This window comes from Rhincodon typus, chromosome 23 (assembly GCF_021869965.1).
Source record: "Rhincodon typus isolate 14 chromosome 23, sRhiTyp1.1, whole genome shotgun sequence".
NCBI lineage: Eukaryota > Metazoa > Chordata > Chondrichthyes > Orectolobiformes > Rhincodontidae > Rhincodon > Rhincodon typus.
In genome coordinates, this window is record NC_063354.1 from 9,091,495 (window position 1) to 9,113,664 (window position 22,170).

At 39.0% G+C, this 22,170-nt stretch overlaps 1 protein-coding gene across 1 annotated transcript in view; it reads right to left on the reverse strand.

Moving 5' to 3' along the window:
* Positions 1-6,403: 6,403 nt before the first annotated feature.
* rptor (regulatory associated protein of MTOR, complex 1) overlaps positions 6,404-22,170 on the reverse strand; it is a 362,931-nt gene continuing 347,164 nt past the window's right edge. The window contains exons 32-33 of the mRNA XM_048611098.1: positions 12,346-12,475; positions 6,404-10,037 (exon numbers count right to left, since the gene is read on the reverse strand). Coding sequence (XP_048467055.1) covers positions 9,969-10,037; positions 12,346-12,475 — 199 coding nt within the window. The 3' untranslated portion in view covers positions 6,404-9,968. The remainder of the gene's footprint in view (positions 10,038-12,345; positions 12,476-22,170) is intronic.

Consider the following 22,170-nt stretch of genomic DNA (forward strand, 5'->3'; position numbering starts at 1 on the left):
GATTGACAATGTGCCAGGATTTGAGGAAGCCAGAGATCTCAGAGGGTTGTGGGGCTGGCAGAAATTGCAAAAATAGGGAGGGGTCTGAAAACAAGGATGAAGAATGTCAAATTAAGATGTTGCTAAATCATCTTGAATGAAAGCATTCTGAGCTCAGGTTAACATCTGGATTTATAGAATACATTTACAAATGGTTAAAACAAATTAGCAGCCAATTAACTTGCAGTTCTATTACAAAACAATAAACTTCCTTAGGTATACAGTGTGAGGAACAGTGTGTAACTTTAAGTTCAACACATTTTTATTGTGTGTTAAGAAGGGGGAGTGGGGAAATGATTTTACTTTCATTATTTTGAAGAGTTGTCCCTGTGAGCTTGGTGTCTGGAATTCTAGAGGTCTGTGTCATTTCATTGAAGAATTGGGGATTAGAAATTTTACTTTATTCAAAAATTAGATTAAATAAACTGTGCTGTTGCTCAGTGACAAGTTCTAAGAACACAGACAAAAATGTAGAAGTCAGTGGGGGTGTGCCAGGGAAAGAATAATTGCCTGAAACTGAGTTTAGGGAACTATGTTTGTTCTGAAGCTTTAAGCAATAGTGAGTTTAGTTTGCTGTTGGTGTTTAGGTGTCATAGGAAGAGTTACTAGTTGAAGTAAAAAGATTCAGTGAATGTGCAGAAATTCACCAGAAGGAAACCAGGTGCAGCTGTGCCTGCAGGCATGGAGATGAAATACTTCACTGTAGCTTTTCGTGTTTCTAGTGATATCGCTGGGGAGAAAGGGCACAGGGTGAATTTGAATCCCATTCCAATGTCTGTATTTAAATCTTTACAACCTTTTAGTCTAGTGTAATATGCTTGTGAATGTGTTTGGTAACTGACTTTAAAAATAGCAACGTTTATGCCTACCAAACCAGGATTCATTGAGGTCTGATTTACCCAGTATTACACACTGGGTGTACCTTCACATGGACTGTAATAGCTCAAGAAGGCAACTCAACACCACCTTCTCAGGGACAACTATGATGGGCAATAAATACTGTCCTAGCCTGACACACTCATCCTGTGAATTAACTGAGTCAATACAAACCAGACATGAGATGAGGAAAACCTCATTCCCCTCCCCCTCACTGTAATGGCTAGAGGTCCAAAATCATTCTCAAGTCTGTATGCTACACTTACCATGTCATGTCTCAATTTTTTTTTAATTGCTGTCTGATGGAATGTGGCTGTCACTGCCTGGGCCAGCATTTGTTGTCCGTCCCAAACTACCCTTGAACTGAAAGGCTTGCTAGAACTTTTCAGAAGGGAGTTAAGAGTCAACCACATTGCTGTGGGTCTGGAGTCACATATAAGCCAGACCAGGTAAGGATAGCAGATTTCCTTCCCTAATGGACTTTCAGGAAACCGGATGGGTTATGACAACAAATGACAGTGCTGCCACTAATGTTTTATTCCAGATTTTCATTGAATTCGAGTTTCACCATCTGCCCTGGTGGGATTTGATTCATATTCGTAGAACATTAGCCTGGGGCCCTCGAATACTAACCCATACTGTGCCACTGCCTCCTGACATTGGGATTCGATATAAATACCAAAGTATTGTTACATCAATGGAATTGGCACTGTATTCAAATGAATCACTACAATCTCCTGTAATTTCCTGGATAACCCTCCCATGGAGTCTCCACAGTGAAATATTTCCACAGGTCAGCTTTGCATCCTGTGCCCCACTTCAAGCACAAGCTGCAGCGTCTGGTTTCACTCTTCTGGCTTAGGTGAAAAGGTGCATCTTGGCTGAGATTATCTGGCCATTTTGCAATTCTGCAATCAACTGCCACATCAGCCTGCAAGCTTCTCCATTTCAGTGAGGATATGCCAAGTTCTAATCGCTTCTCATAATCCAATCCTTCCATCCCAGTTGCTCTCTTCTGTATCCTTTCAGTAATTACAGCACACTTTTTGTGAAGCAATTATAAAATTATACACAATATTCAAGCGGCAGTCAGACCAGTGATTTATAAAATGACAAGCGTTCCTTGCTATTTGAATTCAATAATTTATTTCAATACATTTCAGCATCTGATTTGCTCTACTCTCTACATCTGAGCATTTTGACATGTTAAATTGGTGGTCAATCCTGGCATTTAGATCTCTATAGCTTCTCATTATTGTTCCAATTAAGATCACTGGATATTTTCATGCTCAAGCAATGACAAAAATCACATGAAATTTTTGAGACAAAACAGAGGTAAAGCACAGGTATGAAGTTCAATTTAAGAATCTGCTTATTTTAGATATTATTCACAATGTGAAGCTATTGCTATGAATTTATGACCTCTTGCTGCAGCAATAACTCCAGTTGCATTTTCGCTCACTGAAGGTGACAGAAGGCCTCTTCCTTTCCTCTGTAGGCTGTGAGATGACGTTACTGCGTGCATATAACATCTCACTGCACACTGGTGGTCAGTTACTCTTCACTCAGAAAGTCTGAATTGCCATGGCAACATGCAATTTTTCTATGCATGTAGTAGCCTGGAGCTACGGTTATTGATGGCAGAGGCTCCAACTTCCTTTCTGATCAAGAATCTCACCTGGACCACGTCACTGGTGTTCGGCATGGGAAAGGTTTTCAAATTGATCCTCAACCCGTTTGCCTATGTTACAAGAGCATCTGTGTCCACCAAACCCTCGAGTAGAATTCCAACTTGGAACCTCTGGCTCAGAGACAGGAAAGTTATCATCTACATCACAAAACTTCCTCAATACACTCCACAGCACGCCATTTGAAAGAGGAGACCAATCAACAAGTTATTGTGACAATAGTGCCTCTACTGGACTGACAATTTGATTTAAACATCCAGCAGGTTTTTTCTCCCCCCGCCCCGATGACTGTTAAAATTATACTTTTCTTCAACCAGTCCAATTACGCAGTTTGTTTTCTTTTGGTGTAGGTCTTAAATACTAGACTGATCACAAACCTGTTACTAATTTCATCTCCTCTACCGTTAAAGTCGCAAGTTTGTGAATCAAGTATAATTCCTGATTGGCTAATTTAAATACTCCATAAAGATTATCCTTCCAAGCCTTGAACAGTGTTCCTGTATCCAGGGAGGTCTGTTTAGCATTGTTTCCACTCTACAGGACAGGTTTCAAGATCATATTGGTCACTGATATCTACCTTTTTCCATTTGACTGCAGCTTCATTATTCTGGAATTTTAAAGCAATTTTGTAGAAATGGCCATTTGGCCCATCCTGTTCATCTCCTACTCATTGTTGACCATCACTTTAAAATGGTAGAACATTTGATATAATGACTTGTCTGTCTTACCCTCGTTACAGCAAAGATAGTCAGGCATTGGTCAATATTCCAGATGTAGCCTGACAACCCTAGTTATGCACTAACAAAGCATATCATTATTCTTGGAGTCCTCATCCTGCAGTACCCTCGTTTACTTTGCAGTGACCATATTTTTTGGTGTTCAAAAGGTATCTTCAGCTTGAATTCTAAAATGTCTATTGTATTTTGTTTCTTATTTTGGGTGATGGTGTGGGAAAGAGGTAGATTAGCTCCTACAGAAAACGTGTTACAAAGACGAAAAGGTTGAACACGGACCATTAACAGACTTAAAAAACCCAAACCTGGTTCACCAATAACGGCTTCCTGATTCACATTTCAAACTTGGCAGCATCCTGAACAATGGGCCCTGGCTGCTCACCTACACGTTTCTCAATTTCAAACCAAAAAGTCTCAAAGAGAATGGAATGATTTTAATTCAGCTTAAAATTGAAAACCAGTGAAAGTACTCAAATGATCAATTCTGCATCTCAAAAAGTTCAATAAGCGTGATACACAAGATTGGGTTTCAGCACCCAACAGGACAGCATAATCTCATCTCCGTACTCTGCAATAAGGACCCTCTCAAACTGAAACCTGACAGTTTTAGCTTCATTATTATACTGTCAAAGCTCATATTTAAATTAAGTTACTGGATAATGTCTCCTTGGATTGCAGTGCTTTCCTTATTAGTTTCTGGTCATTTTACTATTGTCAACGTAAGGAATACCGCTTCAGGGGTTGGAATGACTCCCAACAGCAACTGTCAGATCACAAACAGCAAACAAGAAATGCATAAATCGAACATTAATTTATTTATGCCCCACATTTGATTGGTATTTCGCTTCAAGGATGCAATGTCCTTTCCCATTCCTGCCGAAGAGCATGTGTAAGAGCACTGCTAATCACTGGCTCTAACAGTGGCAGGCCGATTGGTACAAATCATCTGGCATCACATTGGAATAAGGAAGTTATTGCAGGAAGAGGGAGCTGGTGGAAGAGGGTATTAACCATGCTGATGGGACACTGTTTGAATAAAAATTCTTGTACTAATTGCCAACTTCCACCTGCTGAAAGGCCTCCATGTAATAGAGATAAATGGGACAGTTACAAAGAGCCCTAACGATGCATGTTAAAGGAGTTAGTGACTTGTGTCTGGATAAAAAGCTACTTTAAAACGTATTTAATCCAACGTTATAATTGAGAGAGAAAAAAAAAATCAGTGCTTCAAACAGAAATCAGAGTTCCCAAACATCACAAAAGTTTCTTTCCTTGACCAAATCAATCCAATGGTTCAGGTTTATTCCCAAGCCAGTTGATTCCAGAGGCAGTGGGCATAGAGACACAATCCATCACAGTTCCTACATATTGGAGGAGGAAAAGGTTTCCATTTTTGGGTGCTGTCTAGGAACCTCTGCTGGAAATAGTTGATCACCGAAACATTTTCCACAGTTGAACAAGATGCTGTTCAAATCCATGGCCATTTGGGTGATGAATCAGAGGGTGGCTGGAATATGTGGCCCAGATAAATAATCGGGTAGGAACCAGGTACACTGTCATTCATTACCGGCTGTAAATAAGCTTGTGTCTGAATTGAGAAATGAGCAAATCCATCACAGGTTACAATACGAGAAAAAGCCATGTTACTGATGGCCTAGTAAATTATTCTGCTTGAATCAAACCAATGCTAAAAACAGTGAAAACAAAGCCAGACGGATCGCCAGTTTCAACCTAGGCACCACATGTCAAAAAAACAGATCTAGCCCAGTCATCCCTTTGCAGTCCTTACTGAAATATGGGGACTTGTGCCAGATTGGGAGATCTGTCCCATAGGCGAGATGAGTAATAACCTGACTTTGATGTACCTTTCAGCTAATGTCCCAGACTCCACCATCACCACTCCATATATCTCCCACTGGTATGACAGGTTCACCAGCAGGTTGGTGGCACAGTGGTAAAGTCAGAAGGCAGTAACACCAGGATTTCTCAACAACTCCTAGACCCCATGAAATCTGATGGAATCATAGGCAACAAAATCTTTTATTTATTACAAGTTACCAACTGATGAATCAGCGCTTCCTTGCTCCCAACACTTGGGAAATACTCACTGAGGGGGACAAGGTGACAGAGTGCAATCGGGTGGGGAGTTCAATGTTCATCGATAAGTGTGGCTGATGAGAACTATTGGCTTGAGCTGGTAGAGTCCCGAAGGATACATCTACCACACCGTGCCCAGCTGGTGATCATAGAATCAATAGGTAGGAAAAACCTTCTCAAATTTTTTGAAGTCCTATTTGTCCGTGACAACAATGATGGGAATGACTACCTCAACTCCTCAGGTTTAGCTAAACTGATATTGCAGAGACACAACATTGAAAAAGGCTATTGGGCTCTTGGTCAATACTGCAACTAATCAATGATATATATTCAAGACCTTCACTGCTTACACACACTGACTGCAGTAACTCACCAAGACTTTGACAGCACTTCCTCGGCCTGTAATCTCTACCATCTAGAAGAATAAAGGCAGCAGGTGCATTGAAAAACTATCCCCTCCAATTCATGCACCATCCTGACTGGAAATGTAATATTCCTGCACTGTTGCTGGGTCGAAATCTTGGAACACATATCAGGATTGAGTGCGTCGGAACTGCCGATGCTGGAGTCTGAGATAACAAGGTGCGGAGCTGGAGAAACACAGCAGGCCAGGCAGCATCAGAGGAGCAAGAAAGCTGATGTTTCCGGTCTGGACCCTTCTTTCTTTTTTTAAAGGAGGGCCCAGACCCGAAATGTCAGCTTTCCTGCTCCTCTGATGCTGCCTGGCCTGCTGTGTTCATCCAGCTCTACACCTTGTTATCTAAAGACTGAGTGCACCTTCACTGGACAGGCTACTTGAGGCATCCCCATCTTTGCCACAGTAACTGAGAATGTACAATAAATGCTGGCCTTGCCAGCAACACCCAAACTTCACACAGGTATTTAGGAAAAAAAAGAAACTACCTTTCACTAGTCTTGAAAACCTCTAATAACATTTCCAAGTTAAAGAAGATGCAGACTCGGATAGACTTGATTTATTCACCAATATAGTTTTAATTGTGCACTTTCATCTAAAAAGCAGACATACAAAACAGTGGCTCATGAGGTATCACATCAATATATCCTCCCTCAATGATTTAATGCCCGGCATATGAAATCCATATGCAGTAAATAGACAACAAATGGATGAAAGGAACACCCCAGCAGAAACAGAATAGATTACACAAAACCAAGGTTAGTGGATTTCAAATAGACACATTCACGTTAACTTGGTTTCAGCAAATTATTTGAAAGTAAAAGGATTGATATATTTCTGTGCCCCACATCAAACCCATTTGGTTGTTAATTCCACATTTCACCATTCAGCTGTTGCCAAGAAAGCATGCAGCTCTGATACTGTATGTTAAATCTCACAAAAGTGACAAAGCTAAACTATTGCAAATCAGTAGTGGGTATATATGCATTTTTGAAAAACAAATATGAAAAAATGCAAATGTTCTTGACAAAATTTGTTCAAAAATTATTTCTTAGAAAGCTGCCTATTTGATTTCAACTGCCAAATAAAAGACATTATTCATTATTTAAGGAACTATACCTTTGAATGTAGAAGATGCAGAGTAAATCTTGACTGGGAATATTTGAGTCGATTTTAATTACATAAATAAAAACAGCATATTGAAGAAGCCAAAGGAAGGTGACATAAAAAATTTATTTGCAGCTACATCCTAGTATTGAAGATTTGGGGTTACAACAATTCATTCTCAGAAAGCAGGCAGGTATTTAAAAAGAAAAAATTAATTCAACCCAATGGGAACCACACAATGTAATTTCCAGAGTTTTTCTTTAAAGAAACTAAATTGCAAAAGAGAACATGTGGAAAATTATTTTTCACAACTATGTGGAGTGAGTTGTCATGAAGATTACGCTTTGAAATACATCTGGAATCACAGTACACTTCACTAAATTGTGATAGATTACGATAACTATTTGAAAAAAGAGTTCCAAACGGATAAGAAGTTTTATACATTTTGAATTTTTGTCACAACCTGTCCTATTTTCTTCTTAGGATTTTGTTATATCAGACTGTAGGTAACATATGAATTGTCATCTAAAGCCTGAACATAAGTCACTGCCTCAGTTAAAAGAGAATTACTTCAACAACTTCTCAACACAGGGTCTTTAGAGGCAGAAACCTAATAAATGCCAAAGAATCTGCAATCAAAATGCATTTGGCACCAACCAGGGATGTTTAAACTATGGCCTGTGAAAGATCTGTGGGGCTAAAGATTTGAAATCCAGCTTACAAATGTCAAGATAAAGGAGCTCCTATTTGCAATAATCTTTTTTCCTTGCTAATTTATCTTGCTTATAATCCCACAGGTCAAAAGGCTAGAAAATGCTGATTTGTAGTTGCTGTCTTGTTTACTGATAATCCAAAATCAATTAGTTGCAAACTGAGCAATGTAAAAGTGAATGGGAACATACCTTTAAATATCAGGTCCTCCCCAAGGTTCTACACTATGCACAAAGACTGAAACCTTGAATGCTCCTAAGCACTGTGCTCTAATTTGTAGCACACGCTGTGGACAAGATTGCTACAAATAAAATAGCTAAATTATTCAATGAGTAGTTTCTGGTTGCTAAATAACGTTCAGTCTGAGGCATTCCATTTTAGCTTGAATGAAAGGTCAGTAGATTCCAGGGAGAAAAATACTTGAGTCAACTCCAAATCATTTGCATAGATACAGCACGTATATGGATATTCAATCTATGCAGGCTTATTTTCCTTTTACATCTACCCAATTTATTTTCATTTATAATTTTGTGCTTTCACTGTAAAAAGGTGATAGAATACATTTGAGTGAAACTAAAGATTTTCCACATTGTTTCAGAGCAAAGAATCAAATTTGATGAATGCGTTTTGGATTCCAGTATATTTTGCAACACACAGTTATCTTATTTCAGATAGTTGTCAATGCCAAAAATTTTAACTGTGCTGACTTTTTATGTCAGGAAACAATTACTGGATTAAACTCGGTATGTATTTTAACAGCATCAGAATGAAGCCAGATATGATTTAAACAAAAAGCTTTTTCCAACTATTGAGTCTTTAATTTCTGAAATGATAATATAGATGTGTTTCTGGATTCATATGAGTAACTTGAAAGCATGCCACTATAATAAAGCTTTGGTTTCTGTTGAAAAAACCCCCACGTCAAACCAATTTCAATTCAGTAGTTCAGCTGAGAAACACCAGCTTATAATACACAAGGCGTGGTTTAGACTCTAAATCGTATTTCCATGCAAAGGTATCTGAAACTATACAAACAGATTGCAATCAAAAAGGCATCCTTCACTCTCCTTAACTTTCACTCAATGGACATGTGAAGTAGTGAATTCTATGTATTTTTTTTCTCAAAATTGCTCTCAACTTACGCAGCAAAAACCAAGATAAAACTGTGGGGGCAACTTGAGAACCAATATTTCTTCTGCATTGTAAAAAGCATAAAAATTAATATTTTACTTAAATATGAGCTGAGTTTGATTGTGATCAACTGCTTATCTAGTGTTAATATTACAACTGCCTAGTTTTTAAAAAAGTCAATGCTGAATTTGTTTCAAATCAATAATGCACATAATAAAACAATATTCCACTACATAGCTTTATAAATGTCAGATCATAATATGCACGCTGCATCAGCTTTACATTAAAATATAAAGACAAACAAACAACAATATCACACTAGTCTCAATGTTCAGTCTTCTTATCAGTCCAAAGACTGGGTGCATGAATTATCGCTAGAGTAACATTCACAGGCGAGTTTCCACTTCCTTTAAATGGTTTTATTTACATTCAACAGATGAGAGAGTATCACTCAGGTTCTGCTCAGGTCTCCTTTTCCATCATTGGTTATTTGTGCGATTTGATTTGAGTTTCCTATTACAATTAGCAATTATTTTGTAAAATTAAATCACAAAAAAAGGGAAAAAGTAAAACAAATCATAGAGAAGTCTGTACAATGTTTCAGAATATCATGATTTTTTTGTGTGGAACTGCTACAATTTATGGATAAAATAATGCTCACAAAGATACCACCACACATTAAAGATGTGAGCTTTTTAATAGTCTACCAGAGTAGGTACTAGCATTTTAATATGGTTGGTGAGCCAAGGTTTTATTCGTCTTTTTCAAAAGACTTGCCTACCAAGGGAGCTGATAGGATTTATAATTTATGCACAGTTGTTACAACATCCTCGGGCAGTCATGACTGGGTAAATTATATTAATTTGAATGCTAAAATCTAATTCACAAAAGAAACAAAAATAAAAATAAACAAAATTTAAGGTCTAGACAAGTCTTGGAAAAAAAAGCTTGGCAGCCATGTTCTTACAACAAGACATACCGTGACCATTGCAGTGAATTGTCCTACAGTAGCTGAAATATTTAATGAGAAAGTTGTTCAAGTCATGTCTTGCAGCAGCTGTCACCAGACGTTCAAGTAAATAATTTTATATGTACATTAGAAGTAATATACAGCATCTGCATCGATCACAAGTTCCGTAAAGTGGACAAGCAAGGCTGTGTGATTCATTGTTATCTAATTCGTTTCTCTGCTGAATATATAGACATGTAGTAGTCGTTGCTTCCAACGGCTAAGTGAGGCTGTCAAAAGAAACAGAAAATAATCAAGGCCTGTTAAATTAGAAAACGAGAAAAGGTTAGGCAGTGTGAAGCAATTATCAGCACCAGAAAATAATTACACGCTGAAGACCCTACCCCAATTTATTATGCCCATTACACAGATGGAAGAGCAAAAATTAAACCTAGGTAACAATTATGCTAACATTTAAGAATGGCGATAATTTCTTCCCAGGATTTTACTGCAACATTGCTTTTTATAACTGCAGTATCTTTGGGGAAAATAATACAATTTATTTATTGCTTTTCCTTTTTGGGAAAAACAATCACTACTTCCATCAATGTGATATGGCTTTGATACACAATGGCTATTAATAGCTGGGGATGGAGAGGTAACCTGTGACTATACTACATAAAGGACATTGCAAACCAGCAGTGCGTTCTGAGACAACTGAAAGGGTTCAAAGGCTTTTGATGTTCTTACTTGCTATTAGAGGCTCTTTCTCCTGAAACTGAATTTTTTTCAACTGCCTTGAGTGGCTGCAAACTTAAAACACAGCAAATTCACTGTGAAAGGGAATTAAATATACTGGGCATAGGGATAGAGTAGCTTGAAATGTGCACCATGGTGCAGAAGGTTCAGACAAAGCAGATGTAAATAAAAAGAATCAAAATAACTAAAGAAAGTAAGATTTTCCAAATATTAGAAAATCACTTTATTTAGCAAAGAAAGAGTTGCCATGGCGAATGCATCGGGAAACTAGTGTCTCTTGCATTTTTGCTTAATTACAAAAAAAATTTGAACAAGTTCGTTCGCCTACAAAGTATAAGTAATGTGTATGAATACATGTGGCTTTTGAAATGTGTATGAGACCACATTGTGTGCCTTAAATAATCTTAAATCAGTTGTTAGTATAACTGCGATAGCACGCTTAGGATTGTCAATAAATATTCTCCAAACTTTTTTTAAAATTTTCATGCAGTATAATTTGTTCCTCTCTTGATATTTGGCATTTTTGCATCCTGATGAGTGCAACACTAAAAGCTAAGACAGCATGTCTCTTTTTTTTCCTGTATTACCAAGTGACTACTTATATTCAAAAAATTTTAAAACTTTACCTTGATCATTTATTGAAGAAATGAAATATGGAAGTCATAACCCAATGATACGTCACAATATTACCATGCAAGTGTTTAAAACATTGCTGAACAAATTCCTCTCAAGTTTGACTTTTACAAAATAAAGGAATATAGAATGTTATGTTCCTTCTTTTTCTCTTCAGCACTGACCTCCAAGGTTCATGTGCAAACCTTCAGAGTGACAGCATTATCATGTAGCTTAGAGGGAATGCTGCTGAAATGCTAAAGACATTAAATGGACCAGATCTCAAAATCTTTTACACCTCTATCCTCCCACTTTGATAGATGTTGATCAAAATAATTAAAATAATGGAAGGAAAATATTGGCATGATTTGCAGGCTTTAATATTTCACTGTACCTTGGGAGACTTCCTCGTGTATGAGGAGCTCAAGACATTTGCATTGGAAACAAATGCCATGCCATGCCCTCCTCCACTTGACTTAACATTTGCTCTTGTTTATAATCCAGAGTTTATCTGGAATACACTTATCTTAGTAGTGGCTGACAGTAATAAAGCACTATTACCTTCCATTTAGTAGGAAATCTTTTTAAAAAGGAGGTGCAGATAATAAGGCATGTCTTAATCTAGGCCCGAAATGTCAGCTTTCCTGCTTTTCCTGCTCGGCCTGCCGTGTTCATCCAGCTCTACACTTTGTTATCATAAATTTCTCTTGACTTGTTACATCTACTCACAACTAAATCCAAACTCAAACCACTAACATATCAACTTTAGCGCTGTCTCAGAGAATGTTTCGTTTGATTCTACTAATATTGAGATTGAATTAAGCTGTGTTATATTCAGCCATGGGGCAGTTTTATCCAGGACTCTTCCAGCAAGAGAGATGTCTAAATAGATAGAATTGAGCGAGTCGGAAATCCTGCATATTTCACTCAAGAGGAGGACTATTCAATTATTAAAATCTGTAGCATCATCTGGAGAGATGGTAAATAAATTTGAATGTTTTTAAGAATGCAACAAAAAACTTCTCAAAAGCTATGAGAATTGGTTAGATAGACTGGTCCTTTGCTACTGATCTACCAGACTAAGACAAAATAGACTCAACTCTGTGGGCACTGGTAACAACTTGTGTCTGTACCAAGTTATGCTGCTCACACTGCAAAACAATACACAGTTAAAAGATCAATGCCACAGGAACTACACAGATTAAAAAGTTTTGGAAAACTACTTACCCAATACGGGTGGAAAGCCAAGCAGCTAATGGCTCCAATCCTCTGCCCCATAAATCCATCATAGTATTTAATATTGCTTATCACATCCCCACTTGCATTATATACAGCTATGAACTGGTTCATGGAGCCACTGAAAGATGAAGAAAAGGGTTTTTTATTGGCTATCATGCACAAATTTGTGGGTTGTGAAACACTGAACAAGTGCACTTGCAAATAATCCCGCCATTAGGTTACATAAAATAATTAACTAATTTATTCAATGGTAAACTAGAAAATTTCAGACACCTGGTTTAGCAGCTCAAGCAGTTATTCCTCAAACAGAAATGCTCTTCAGGGTTTACATTTTAGTACAAGAAACACTGGGTTTGTTTATCAACTGAATTGTCAAAGTGAATTTTATTCCAAATTGCAAAGTTGACATTGTTTCACTTACATTGATGGTGAGCAGCCTATAAGGGAGACATATCCGAAGAGAGATACTATATATACTCAAGTCGACTACATGTGTAATCTAGAACAATAAAATGGAGATTGGAAGCAGGACGATTCTTGTGTACTAGTCTTGAAATGAAAGTAAAAGTATTTACAAGTTGGCCTATACCCAGTTTATCCTTCTCCTCTTTTTGAACATGGGAATAACATTTGCTGTCCTCTTGCACCACTCATAACTGAGGGGGACTGGAAAAATGTCGCCAGAACTTCTGTTATCCCCACTCTGACTTCCCCTGACAGTCTATGTTATTTGGACTAGGTTGATTTTCTACTTTGGTGTTGATAAGAAAGGATCTTAACCATACCATCTTGAAAAGTTACTGTAGTTAAAAGCTTCAACTCAGCATGATGAATGCTAACACATTTCATCTGTGTAGAATGTATGATGGTGGAGCAACTATACTTCATAAAATTAAGCTTCCTTAAATCAAGGTACATTTTTATAAAAACATTATGCTTACAATTCAACATCACTTACTGCCATGAGAAATTTATAGTGTTTAAACATTTGAAGCATGACCAGCAGAATAATTACCTTTTAAAAAAGTGGGATCTGGTTTTGTACATCTTTGTTAAAGTCAATAATGATTCAGTAAGAGCATTAACTCCAAAGAGAAACATTAACTCTCGTGCTGCCTCTTCTTTATTCTACTTGTTTAGTATTCCTTCACCAGATTCAGAAATAATATTACCTCAAAATTGATGTTAAAGTTGCTGCTTTAATCACATTATATTATTAACTATAATTAACAGCTTGATCTTTAGTGAGTTTTTTTTTCAAAACAGACCCCTCTCTAACTTGAGGGGTTTACATGGTGCTAAGGCATTTGAAATAAACTGTGGCAGGGAGACTGCTCAGCATTTTCGTTGTAAAATATAAATTTTTAAGTCAATTCCCTTGCTTGTCATTTTAGGTCAATCACACATCGGAAAGCAAATGCTACTGTTTCAGGATTACTGCTGTCAGTACGTGAGAAGATCAAGGTTCCTGAGGCAATGATGTGAGCAAAGTCAAAAGTCATTAGGTTTTGAATATCATTATTGGTTTAGATTAGTTAAGGAAATGGAAAAAGACAAGGGATAGTCACATGCAAAAATACTTAACCAGACTAAGGTTAACTTCAGTGAGTTGAAAAGGGATGTGGCTCAGGTGATGTGAAATCAACGAATGCAAGTGAAACAGTACATAACCAATAAAAAGCTATCAAATAAGAGAAATATAATGTAAAGACTGTACACTTTCCTATGAAGTGGACAGCAAAATCATCCACGTACAGAGCTCTCTGTCTTGATATAGAAATTAAAATGGAACCGAGGAAGGAGGCTCACGATATATAGGAAATGCTGGAAACACTCAATTGTTTTGACAGCATCAGTGGAGAGAGAAACAGAGTTAATGTTTCATGTCAGTGATTCTTTGTCAGAATTGAAACATTAAGTGGTTTCTCTCTCCATTGATGCTGCCACTTACCTGGACCAGATTGTAACATAAATTTGGCAATCTGGCACAGGATCAGCAAAGAAAAATAGCAAAGTGTGTAATTGAGGGAATTTAAAAAGAGAAAAAAGCCACAAGGTTCCACAGTTTTGAAAAAACAAACTTTACTAGAGTATTAGAACAGTCATATAATCTACAATACATGTGCAACATTTACTCTAACAGCCACAATTAAGATATGGTAATTGATGGTGCATGAATACCCCACACATCAAATAGCAAATGCAATCAAGACTGAGTCACAGATTTCTCAGTCATTCTCCCTAGACATTAATGACATGGTGTGTCATCAAATGTCTTTAAACTTTTTAAAGGATCTCACAGTTCTTCACTTTTGCTGATCTGGTTTTGAAACTCCTTCACGAGAACCATTTCACAGAGCTGTACAGCACAGAAACAGACTCTTTGGTCCAACTCGTCCATGCCGACCAGATATCCTTAATTAATCTAGTCCCATTTGCCAGCATTTGGCCCATATCCCTTTAAACCCTTCCTGTTCACATTGCTGCCCAGACACCTTTTAAATGTTATAACTGCGCCACCTCCACCACTTCCTCTGGCAGCTCGTTCCAGATATGCACCATTCTCTTCGTGAAAAAGTTGCCCCTTAAGTCCTTTTTAAATCTTTCTCCACTCACCTAAAACCTATGCCCTCTAGTTTTGGACTCCCCAACCCCAGGGAAAAGACCTTGGCTATTCACCCTATCCATGCCCCTCATGATTTTATAAACCTCTATAAGGTCACCCCTCAGTTTCCAACGTCCCAGCCTATTCAGCCTCTCTCAATAGCGCCAACTCTCCAACAATGGACATCTCCTTGTAAACCTTTACTGAATCCTTTCAAATTTCACAACATCCTTCCTATAGCAGGGAGACCAGAACTGCACGCAGTACACCAGAAGCCGTCTAACCAATGGTCTGTACAGCCACAACATGACCTCCCAACTCTTATACTCAATGCACTGACCCATAAAGGCCAGCATACTAAATGCCTTCTTCACCATCCTGTCGACCTGTGACTCCACATTCAAGGAACTATGAACTTGCACTCCAAAGTTTCTTTGTTCAGCAACACTCCCCAGGACCTTACCATTAAGTGTATAAGTCCTGCCCTGATTTGCCTTTCCAAAATACAGCATCTCACATTTATCTAAATTAAATTCCATCTGCTACTACTCAGCCCATTGGCCCATCTGATCAAGATCCCGTTGTACTCCGAGATAACCTTCCTCGCTGTCCACTTCACCTCCAATTTTGGTGTCATCTGCAAAATTACTAACCATACCTCCCGTGTTCACGTCCTAATCATTTATATAAATGTCAAAAAGCAGTGGACCCAACACTGATCCTTGTGGCACACTGCTGGTCACAGGTCTCTAGTCTGAAAAACAACCCTACACCACCACTCTCTCTCTTTTCTACCTTCAAGCCAGTTTCGTATCCAAATGGCTAACCTTGCCGATCAGTTTACCATGAGGAATCATAGAATCAGTATAGTGTGGAAGCAGGCCATTTGGGCCCAACAAGTCCACAACGACCCTCTGAACCCTCTGAAGAGCATCCGACCCAGACCCAGACCCATCCCCTACCCTTTCCCTGTAACCCTGCATTTTCCATGGCTAATCCACCTAACTTACACATCGCTGGACACTACGGGCAATTTACCATGGCCAATCCACCCTAACCTGCATATCTTTGGATTTTGTCAACAAGGCACCTTGTTGAATGCCTTACTGAAGTCCATATAGATCACATCCATTCCTCTGCCCTCATCAACCCTCTTAATTACTTCTTCAAAAAATTCAATCAAGTGAGTGAGGCACGATTTCCCACGCACAAAGCCATGTTGCACTATCCCTAATCAGTCCTTGCCTTTCCAAATACATGTAAATCCTGTCACCTATGATTCCCTCCAACAACTTGTCGACCACCTATGTCAGGCTCACTGGTCTATAGTTCCCTGGTTTTTCTTTACCATCTTTCATAAATAGTGGCACCACATTAGCCAACCTCCAGTCTTCCAGCACCTCACCTGTGGCTATTGATGATACAAATGTCTTAGCAAGGGGCCCAGCAATCACTTCCTTAGCTTCCCAGAGTTTTAGGGTACACCTGATTAGGTCCTGGGTATTTATCAACCTTTATGGGTTTTAAGGCATCCAGCACCCCCTCCTCTGTAATCATGGACATTTTTTAAGATATCACTATTTATTTCCCCACATTCTATATCGTCCATATTGTTCTTCACAGCACACACCGATGCAAAATACTCATTTAGTATCTCCCTATTCCTGCAGTTCCACATATAATTGGCCTTGCTGATCTTTAAGGGGCCCTATTGTCTCCCTAGTTACCCTTTTGTCTTTAATGTATTTGTAGAATCCCTTTGGATTCTCCTTAACCCTACTTGCCAAAGCTAACATGTGTCCTCTTTTGGCCCTCCTGATTTCCGTCTCAAGTATACTTCTACTGCCTTTATACCCTTCGAGGGATTCACTCGATCCCTGCTGTCTATACCTGACATACGCTTCCTTCTTATTCTTGACCAAAACCTCAATTTCTCTAGTCATGCAGCATTCCCTACACCTACCATCCTTGGTCTTCACCCTAACAGGAACATACTGTCTCTGGCCTTCCAGCTGTCCATTTACTTGCAAATATCCGCTGTCCATCAACTTTTGAAAGTTTTTGCCTAATACCACCAAAATTGGCCTTCCTCCAATTTAGAACTTTAACTTGTAGATCCAGCCTATCCTTTTCCATCATTATTTTAAAACTAACAGAATTATGGTCATTGGCACCCCCACTGACACCTCAGTCACCTGTCCTGCCTTATTTCCCAAGAGTAGGTCAAGTTTTTCATCAGGGACTGCCTCAGAGCCTTCTCTTGCTCTCGCCAGAAACCCTCCTCTTTTCAGTGTATGCTCAGGCTCCAGTACTTACTCAAAGGCACAACTCCAACTTTTCACTTACAGCGAGCTTCACTAAGTTAGTGTGCTCAGTTGTATTAAGCAAATACTGTTTATGGGTTATTCAACCAACAATCCCAACTGTGCTGAACTGTTACTGACACATAGCTTCTTTTGAGCCTCTACAGTTCCGATGACATGTCTTGAGCCCTAACTCCAACCTTTAGCTTCCCACCAATTTCTAAAACTTCTGCCTCAGTTTTAACGCACAGGGACATCAGACTGCTCTTGACTTCTCTTTGAGTCCCCTTCACAGAACACATGTAGTTCCGTTGCCTTCCCAGCAGTACAGATAGCAGCAGCATTGCTACACATGAAGTCTACCTCTCTCTCTCATACAGACTTCCCCACTGTCTATGTTCTTGGAACTCCTCCTCAGTCACCCCTGAACAGACTTGAGTAACCCATTAAAAACCTTGCAGATAGCCCTGTCCTATTTCTAGGCAGAATGTTTGGAACAGACAAATGTAACAAGCCCTCAGAAGGGAGTGCGCTCTGAATGTTACGCTCTCACAGAACACTGGCTTCTGCCATGCAAAAAATTCTTACAAAAGGAAGGACTCATCACAATGCTCCATGACCTGCTGAGTCTTTCCAGCATTTTAATTTCCTCCCAGAGACTGAAAGCATCTTAAGTGTTCATTTTAAGATTACTTTCAGATGCCTGACACAAAAGAATAGCAATCTGAATGCAGAAAATACAGAGGAGAACCGAAAAAGGCAAGAAGAGGGGCAAAGCTGATTGAGTATAGATTAGCAAGTAACAAGGGGATTCCAACACTCTCTTTCATATACATGTATAAGGCGGGGCAGTGCTCAAAGTAGGAAATTCATCTACTCCAAATGGCATTCAACTTAGGTTATTGACAGGAGTCAGAGTGGGGATAGTGGATGCTCTGGCCACAATCTTCCAATCCTTCCTTATTATCGGAGTGGTGTCAGAGGACTGCAAATGTTATACTCCTGTTCAAAAAGGTGAGAGAGATAAACTGAGTGTAGGTCAGCCTGTCTAACATTGTTAGCAGGGAAACCCTTAAATACAACAATCCAAGCTAAAATTAATTATGGTTTGGAAAAATATGGCTCAAAAAATAATTGAGATAAATTATTAATGGTAAATCGTGTTTGAGTTAGCAGATTGATGAAGTACATAGGAGACTTATTCACCAGCTTGAAGATGGTTGATTAAAGGGCCAGTGAAGATACAAAATTAGCTAAGGTTCGAAAGTAGAGCTACGACAGATAGCTGACTTTCCGACTGAAGATGATTGGGCAACGGTAACCCCACTGGTTGGTATTAGGGCCATTGTTCTTTTTGATGCTTATTCATGACTTGGACTCTGATGTAGAAGGCATTATTTCAGGTTTTCATATTATACAGACATGAAGTAAACAGTGAAGAAGATGGTAAAAACCATTCAGGATGAGAGTCTGAAAAGGGGTGAATAGTTTGGCAGATGAAATTTAAAGCATAAAAGTGCCAAGTGATGCATTTTGGTAGTAAGGGCACTATAAGTTAAATGGTCCAATTTTGAAGTCTGTGAAGACTTTGGAGGAACAGAGAAGTTTGCCATGTATTTAGAGAAATCCTTGAGGTGGCAGAATAAGTTGAGAACATTGTTTAAATAAGTATGAAAGCTCATTAGCTTTATAAACAGAGACATAAAATACACAAACAAGGAAATGATGCTAAATCTTGATAAATTACTAGGTAGGCCCCAGCTAGTGTGTTGTGGACAATCAAAGCCTTTGAATTTGTGAAAGGAAATTTACTAGAAAGGTGTCCAAAATGTGGGACTATGGTTCTGTGGCACTAGAGAAGTTAGATTGATTTTCCACAGAGCATGAAGGTTAAAGGGAGATTTAACAGAGCTTTTCAAAAGGACAAAGTATTTGATAGATTAAAAAAAGGAAAACTACTCCTCACGAAAACTCAATAACCAGAGGATACAGATTTAAAGGTAAGTAGGAAAAGAACCAAATGAGAAGAAAGCTATTTTGGTATGCAGTGAATTACAGTGATCTAGAGTATTCTGCTGCTACTGTGGTGGAAGCAGATTTAATCATAACTTTCAAAAGGGAACTAGATAAATATTTGAAGGAAAGGTTTTTGCAGACAAGGAGCGGGGTGTGGGGCTAATTCAACAGTTCTTTCAAAGAGCCTTACAGGATAATTCTATGAAAAACTGCATTTTATACACAAGAATCAAACATTAACTGAACTGAATTTTATTTTCTCAATTTAATATTCATAAAATGCATAAAAAGGACTTTTTTTTATTGACGACACCATGACTTTCTTCTAAAAACTAAATTCAATCTTAAATGCTATTTACATTATAAAATCATTTCAGTTTTAAAATGTATGAATCTGAGCTTTTACACGTATACAGGGTTGAATAGCTTGGGCTCAGAAAAATCAGATTATTTCAGCAATTTTAGTAAATGTAGAAAAACAGCAATTCTGTGCTCAGCTCTGCATTTAGAAAGAACAGTGAACATTAGCTGTTGTTTATCCAAAAACCCATTTCACTTGAATCCTTGAGTAACTGAGGAAAGCTGACATTTCTCTTTTTTTGTGAAGACACTGTGCACTTAAAAACTGCTAATGTTTGGAAATGAAAACCACAAAAAAAGCAACTCAAAACTATAAAGGGGCCAGAAAAGGATGCAGATCTGATAAAGCTAACCATACCTTCAATACAGAGCAACATGAATAAAAGACCATTGATCAAATATATCTTCTTACTGGATTCTGCATTCATAATGAGAAGTTTAAAAGTATCATACACACCCAAACTTGGACTGTCACAGGTAGTACATTGCTGTGGATAGAGAATTGGCTTATGGGCAGGAAACAGAGTGGGGATAAGGGCTTCTTTTGCTGGTTAGTGACCTGTGAACAGTGGAGTTCTACAGGGATCAGCACTGGGACTTGAGATGTTTACAATACTAGATTAATGACTTGGGGGAAGTGAATGTACTGTGGTCAAATTTGCAGATAACACTAATCTAGATGGAAAGGTAGGGAGATGGATACAAACAGTTTGCAGAGGGATATTAATAGGTTAAGTAAGTGGGCAAAAAGTTGGCAAATGGAGCATAATGTGGGAAAATGTGAAGTTGCTCAGTATGGAAGGGCAAACAAAAGAACAGAATATTATTTAAATAGAAAGAAACTGTATAAAGCTGAAACACAAAGGGACCTGAGGATATTTGCGCATGAAATACAGCAAGCTAGCACACAGGTATAGCAAGTATTCAGGAAGGCTAATGGAATGTTGCCCCTTATTTCGAGGAGATTTGAGTATAAGAGTAGGGAATTCTTACTGCGACTGTACAAGGTGTTGATGAGACCACATCTGGAGTAATGTAGGCAGTCTTGGTCTCCTTAGTTGAGGAAAGATATCATTTCATTGAAGGCAGTTCAGGGAAGGTTCCTAGGATAATCCCTGTCATGGGGTGACCGTCTTATGAGCAAAGGTTAAACAGGTTGGGACTCTACTCATTGGAGTTTAGAAAATGAAAGATGATCTCATTGAAACATATAGGATTCTTAGCCGGTTTGACATGGTAAAGGCTGAGCTGATCGTTCCCCTCACAGGTGAGTATAGGACCAGAGGGCACAGTCTCAGAGTAAAGGGTTGCCGATTTAAAACTGAGATGAGGAGAGATTTCTTCTCTCAAAGGGTTCAGTCTCTTTGGAACTCCTTGCCACACACAGCTGTGGGGGCAGAGTCCATGTGTTAATTTAAAGTGGAGATAGACAGATTCTTGATCAGTAAGGGAATTAAAGCTTATAGGGAAAGGGCAGGACAGTGGACATGAGGAACGTTGGACTAGCCGTGATCCTACCGAATGGCAGAGCAGGCTTGAAGGGCCAAATGGCCACCTCCTGTTCCTATTTCTTATGGTCTTAGTGGAGGTTGCACACCAGCCACATACCATTCAAAAAAAAAATCATGGATTTTAGGCACTACCAAGTAAAAACAGTGCGAGTGTAAAGTTGCCCAAGGTTTCTCTGCCAGTGGGCTGGGTTCAGATACCTGTTAGACCAGAAAATCGTTCTCAGATTTCTAAAATGGAGAAAAATAATCATTTTTGATACATGGTATTTCACACAAAATTATGGGGCAAGATTAAATTTCCACATTCCTCCTAAAGGCAAAAACAGGAGACTGGACAGTTTATTTTATTCAATTCACTGGCTGGGCCAGCATTTATTGCCCATCCCTTGGTGCCCTCGAGAAGGTGGTGGTGAGTTGCCTCTTGAACCGCTGCAGCTCACATGATGTAGGTACGCTTACAATTCCGTTTGGAAGGGGATCTCCAGGATTTTGACCCAGTGACACTGAAGGAACAGTGATATATTTCCAAGCCAGGATGGTTAGTGGCTTGGTGAGGAACTTTAAGGTGATGGCTGTCCCATGTATCTGCTGCTCTTGCCCTTCCAGACAGTAGCAGTCATGGATAAGAGATAGCAGGAACTGCAGATGCTGGAGAATCCGAGACAACAAGGTGTAGAGCTGGATGAACACAGCAGGCCAAGCAGCATCATAGGAGCAGAAAGGCTGACGTTTCGGGCCAAGACCCTTCATCAGAAATGGGGGAGGGGAAGGGGGTTCTGAAATAAATAGGGAGAGAGGGGGAGGCGCCTAGAAGATGGATAGAGGAGAAGATAGGTGGAGAGAAAACAGACAGGTCGAAGAGGCGGGGATGGAGCCAGTAAAGGTGAGTGTCGGTGGGGAGTTAGGGAGGGGATAGGTCAGTCCAGGGAGGACGGACAGGTCAAGGGGGCGGGATGAGGTTGGTCGGTAGGAGATGGAGGTGCGGCTTGAGGTGGGAGGAAGAACAGGTTAGGGAGGC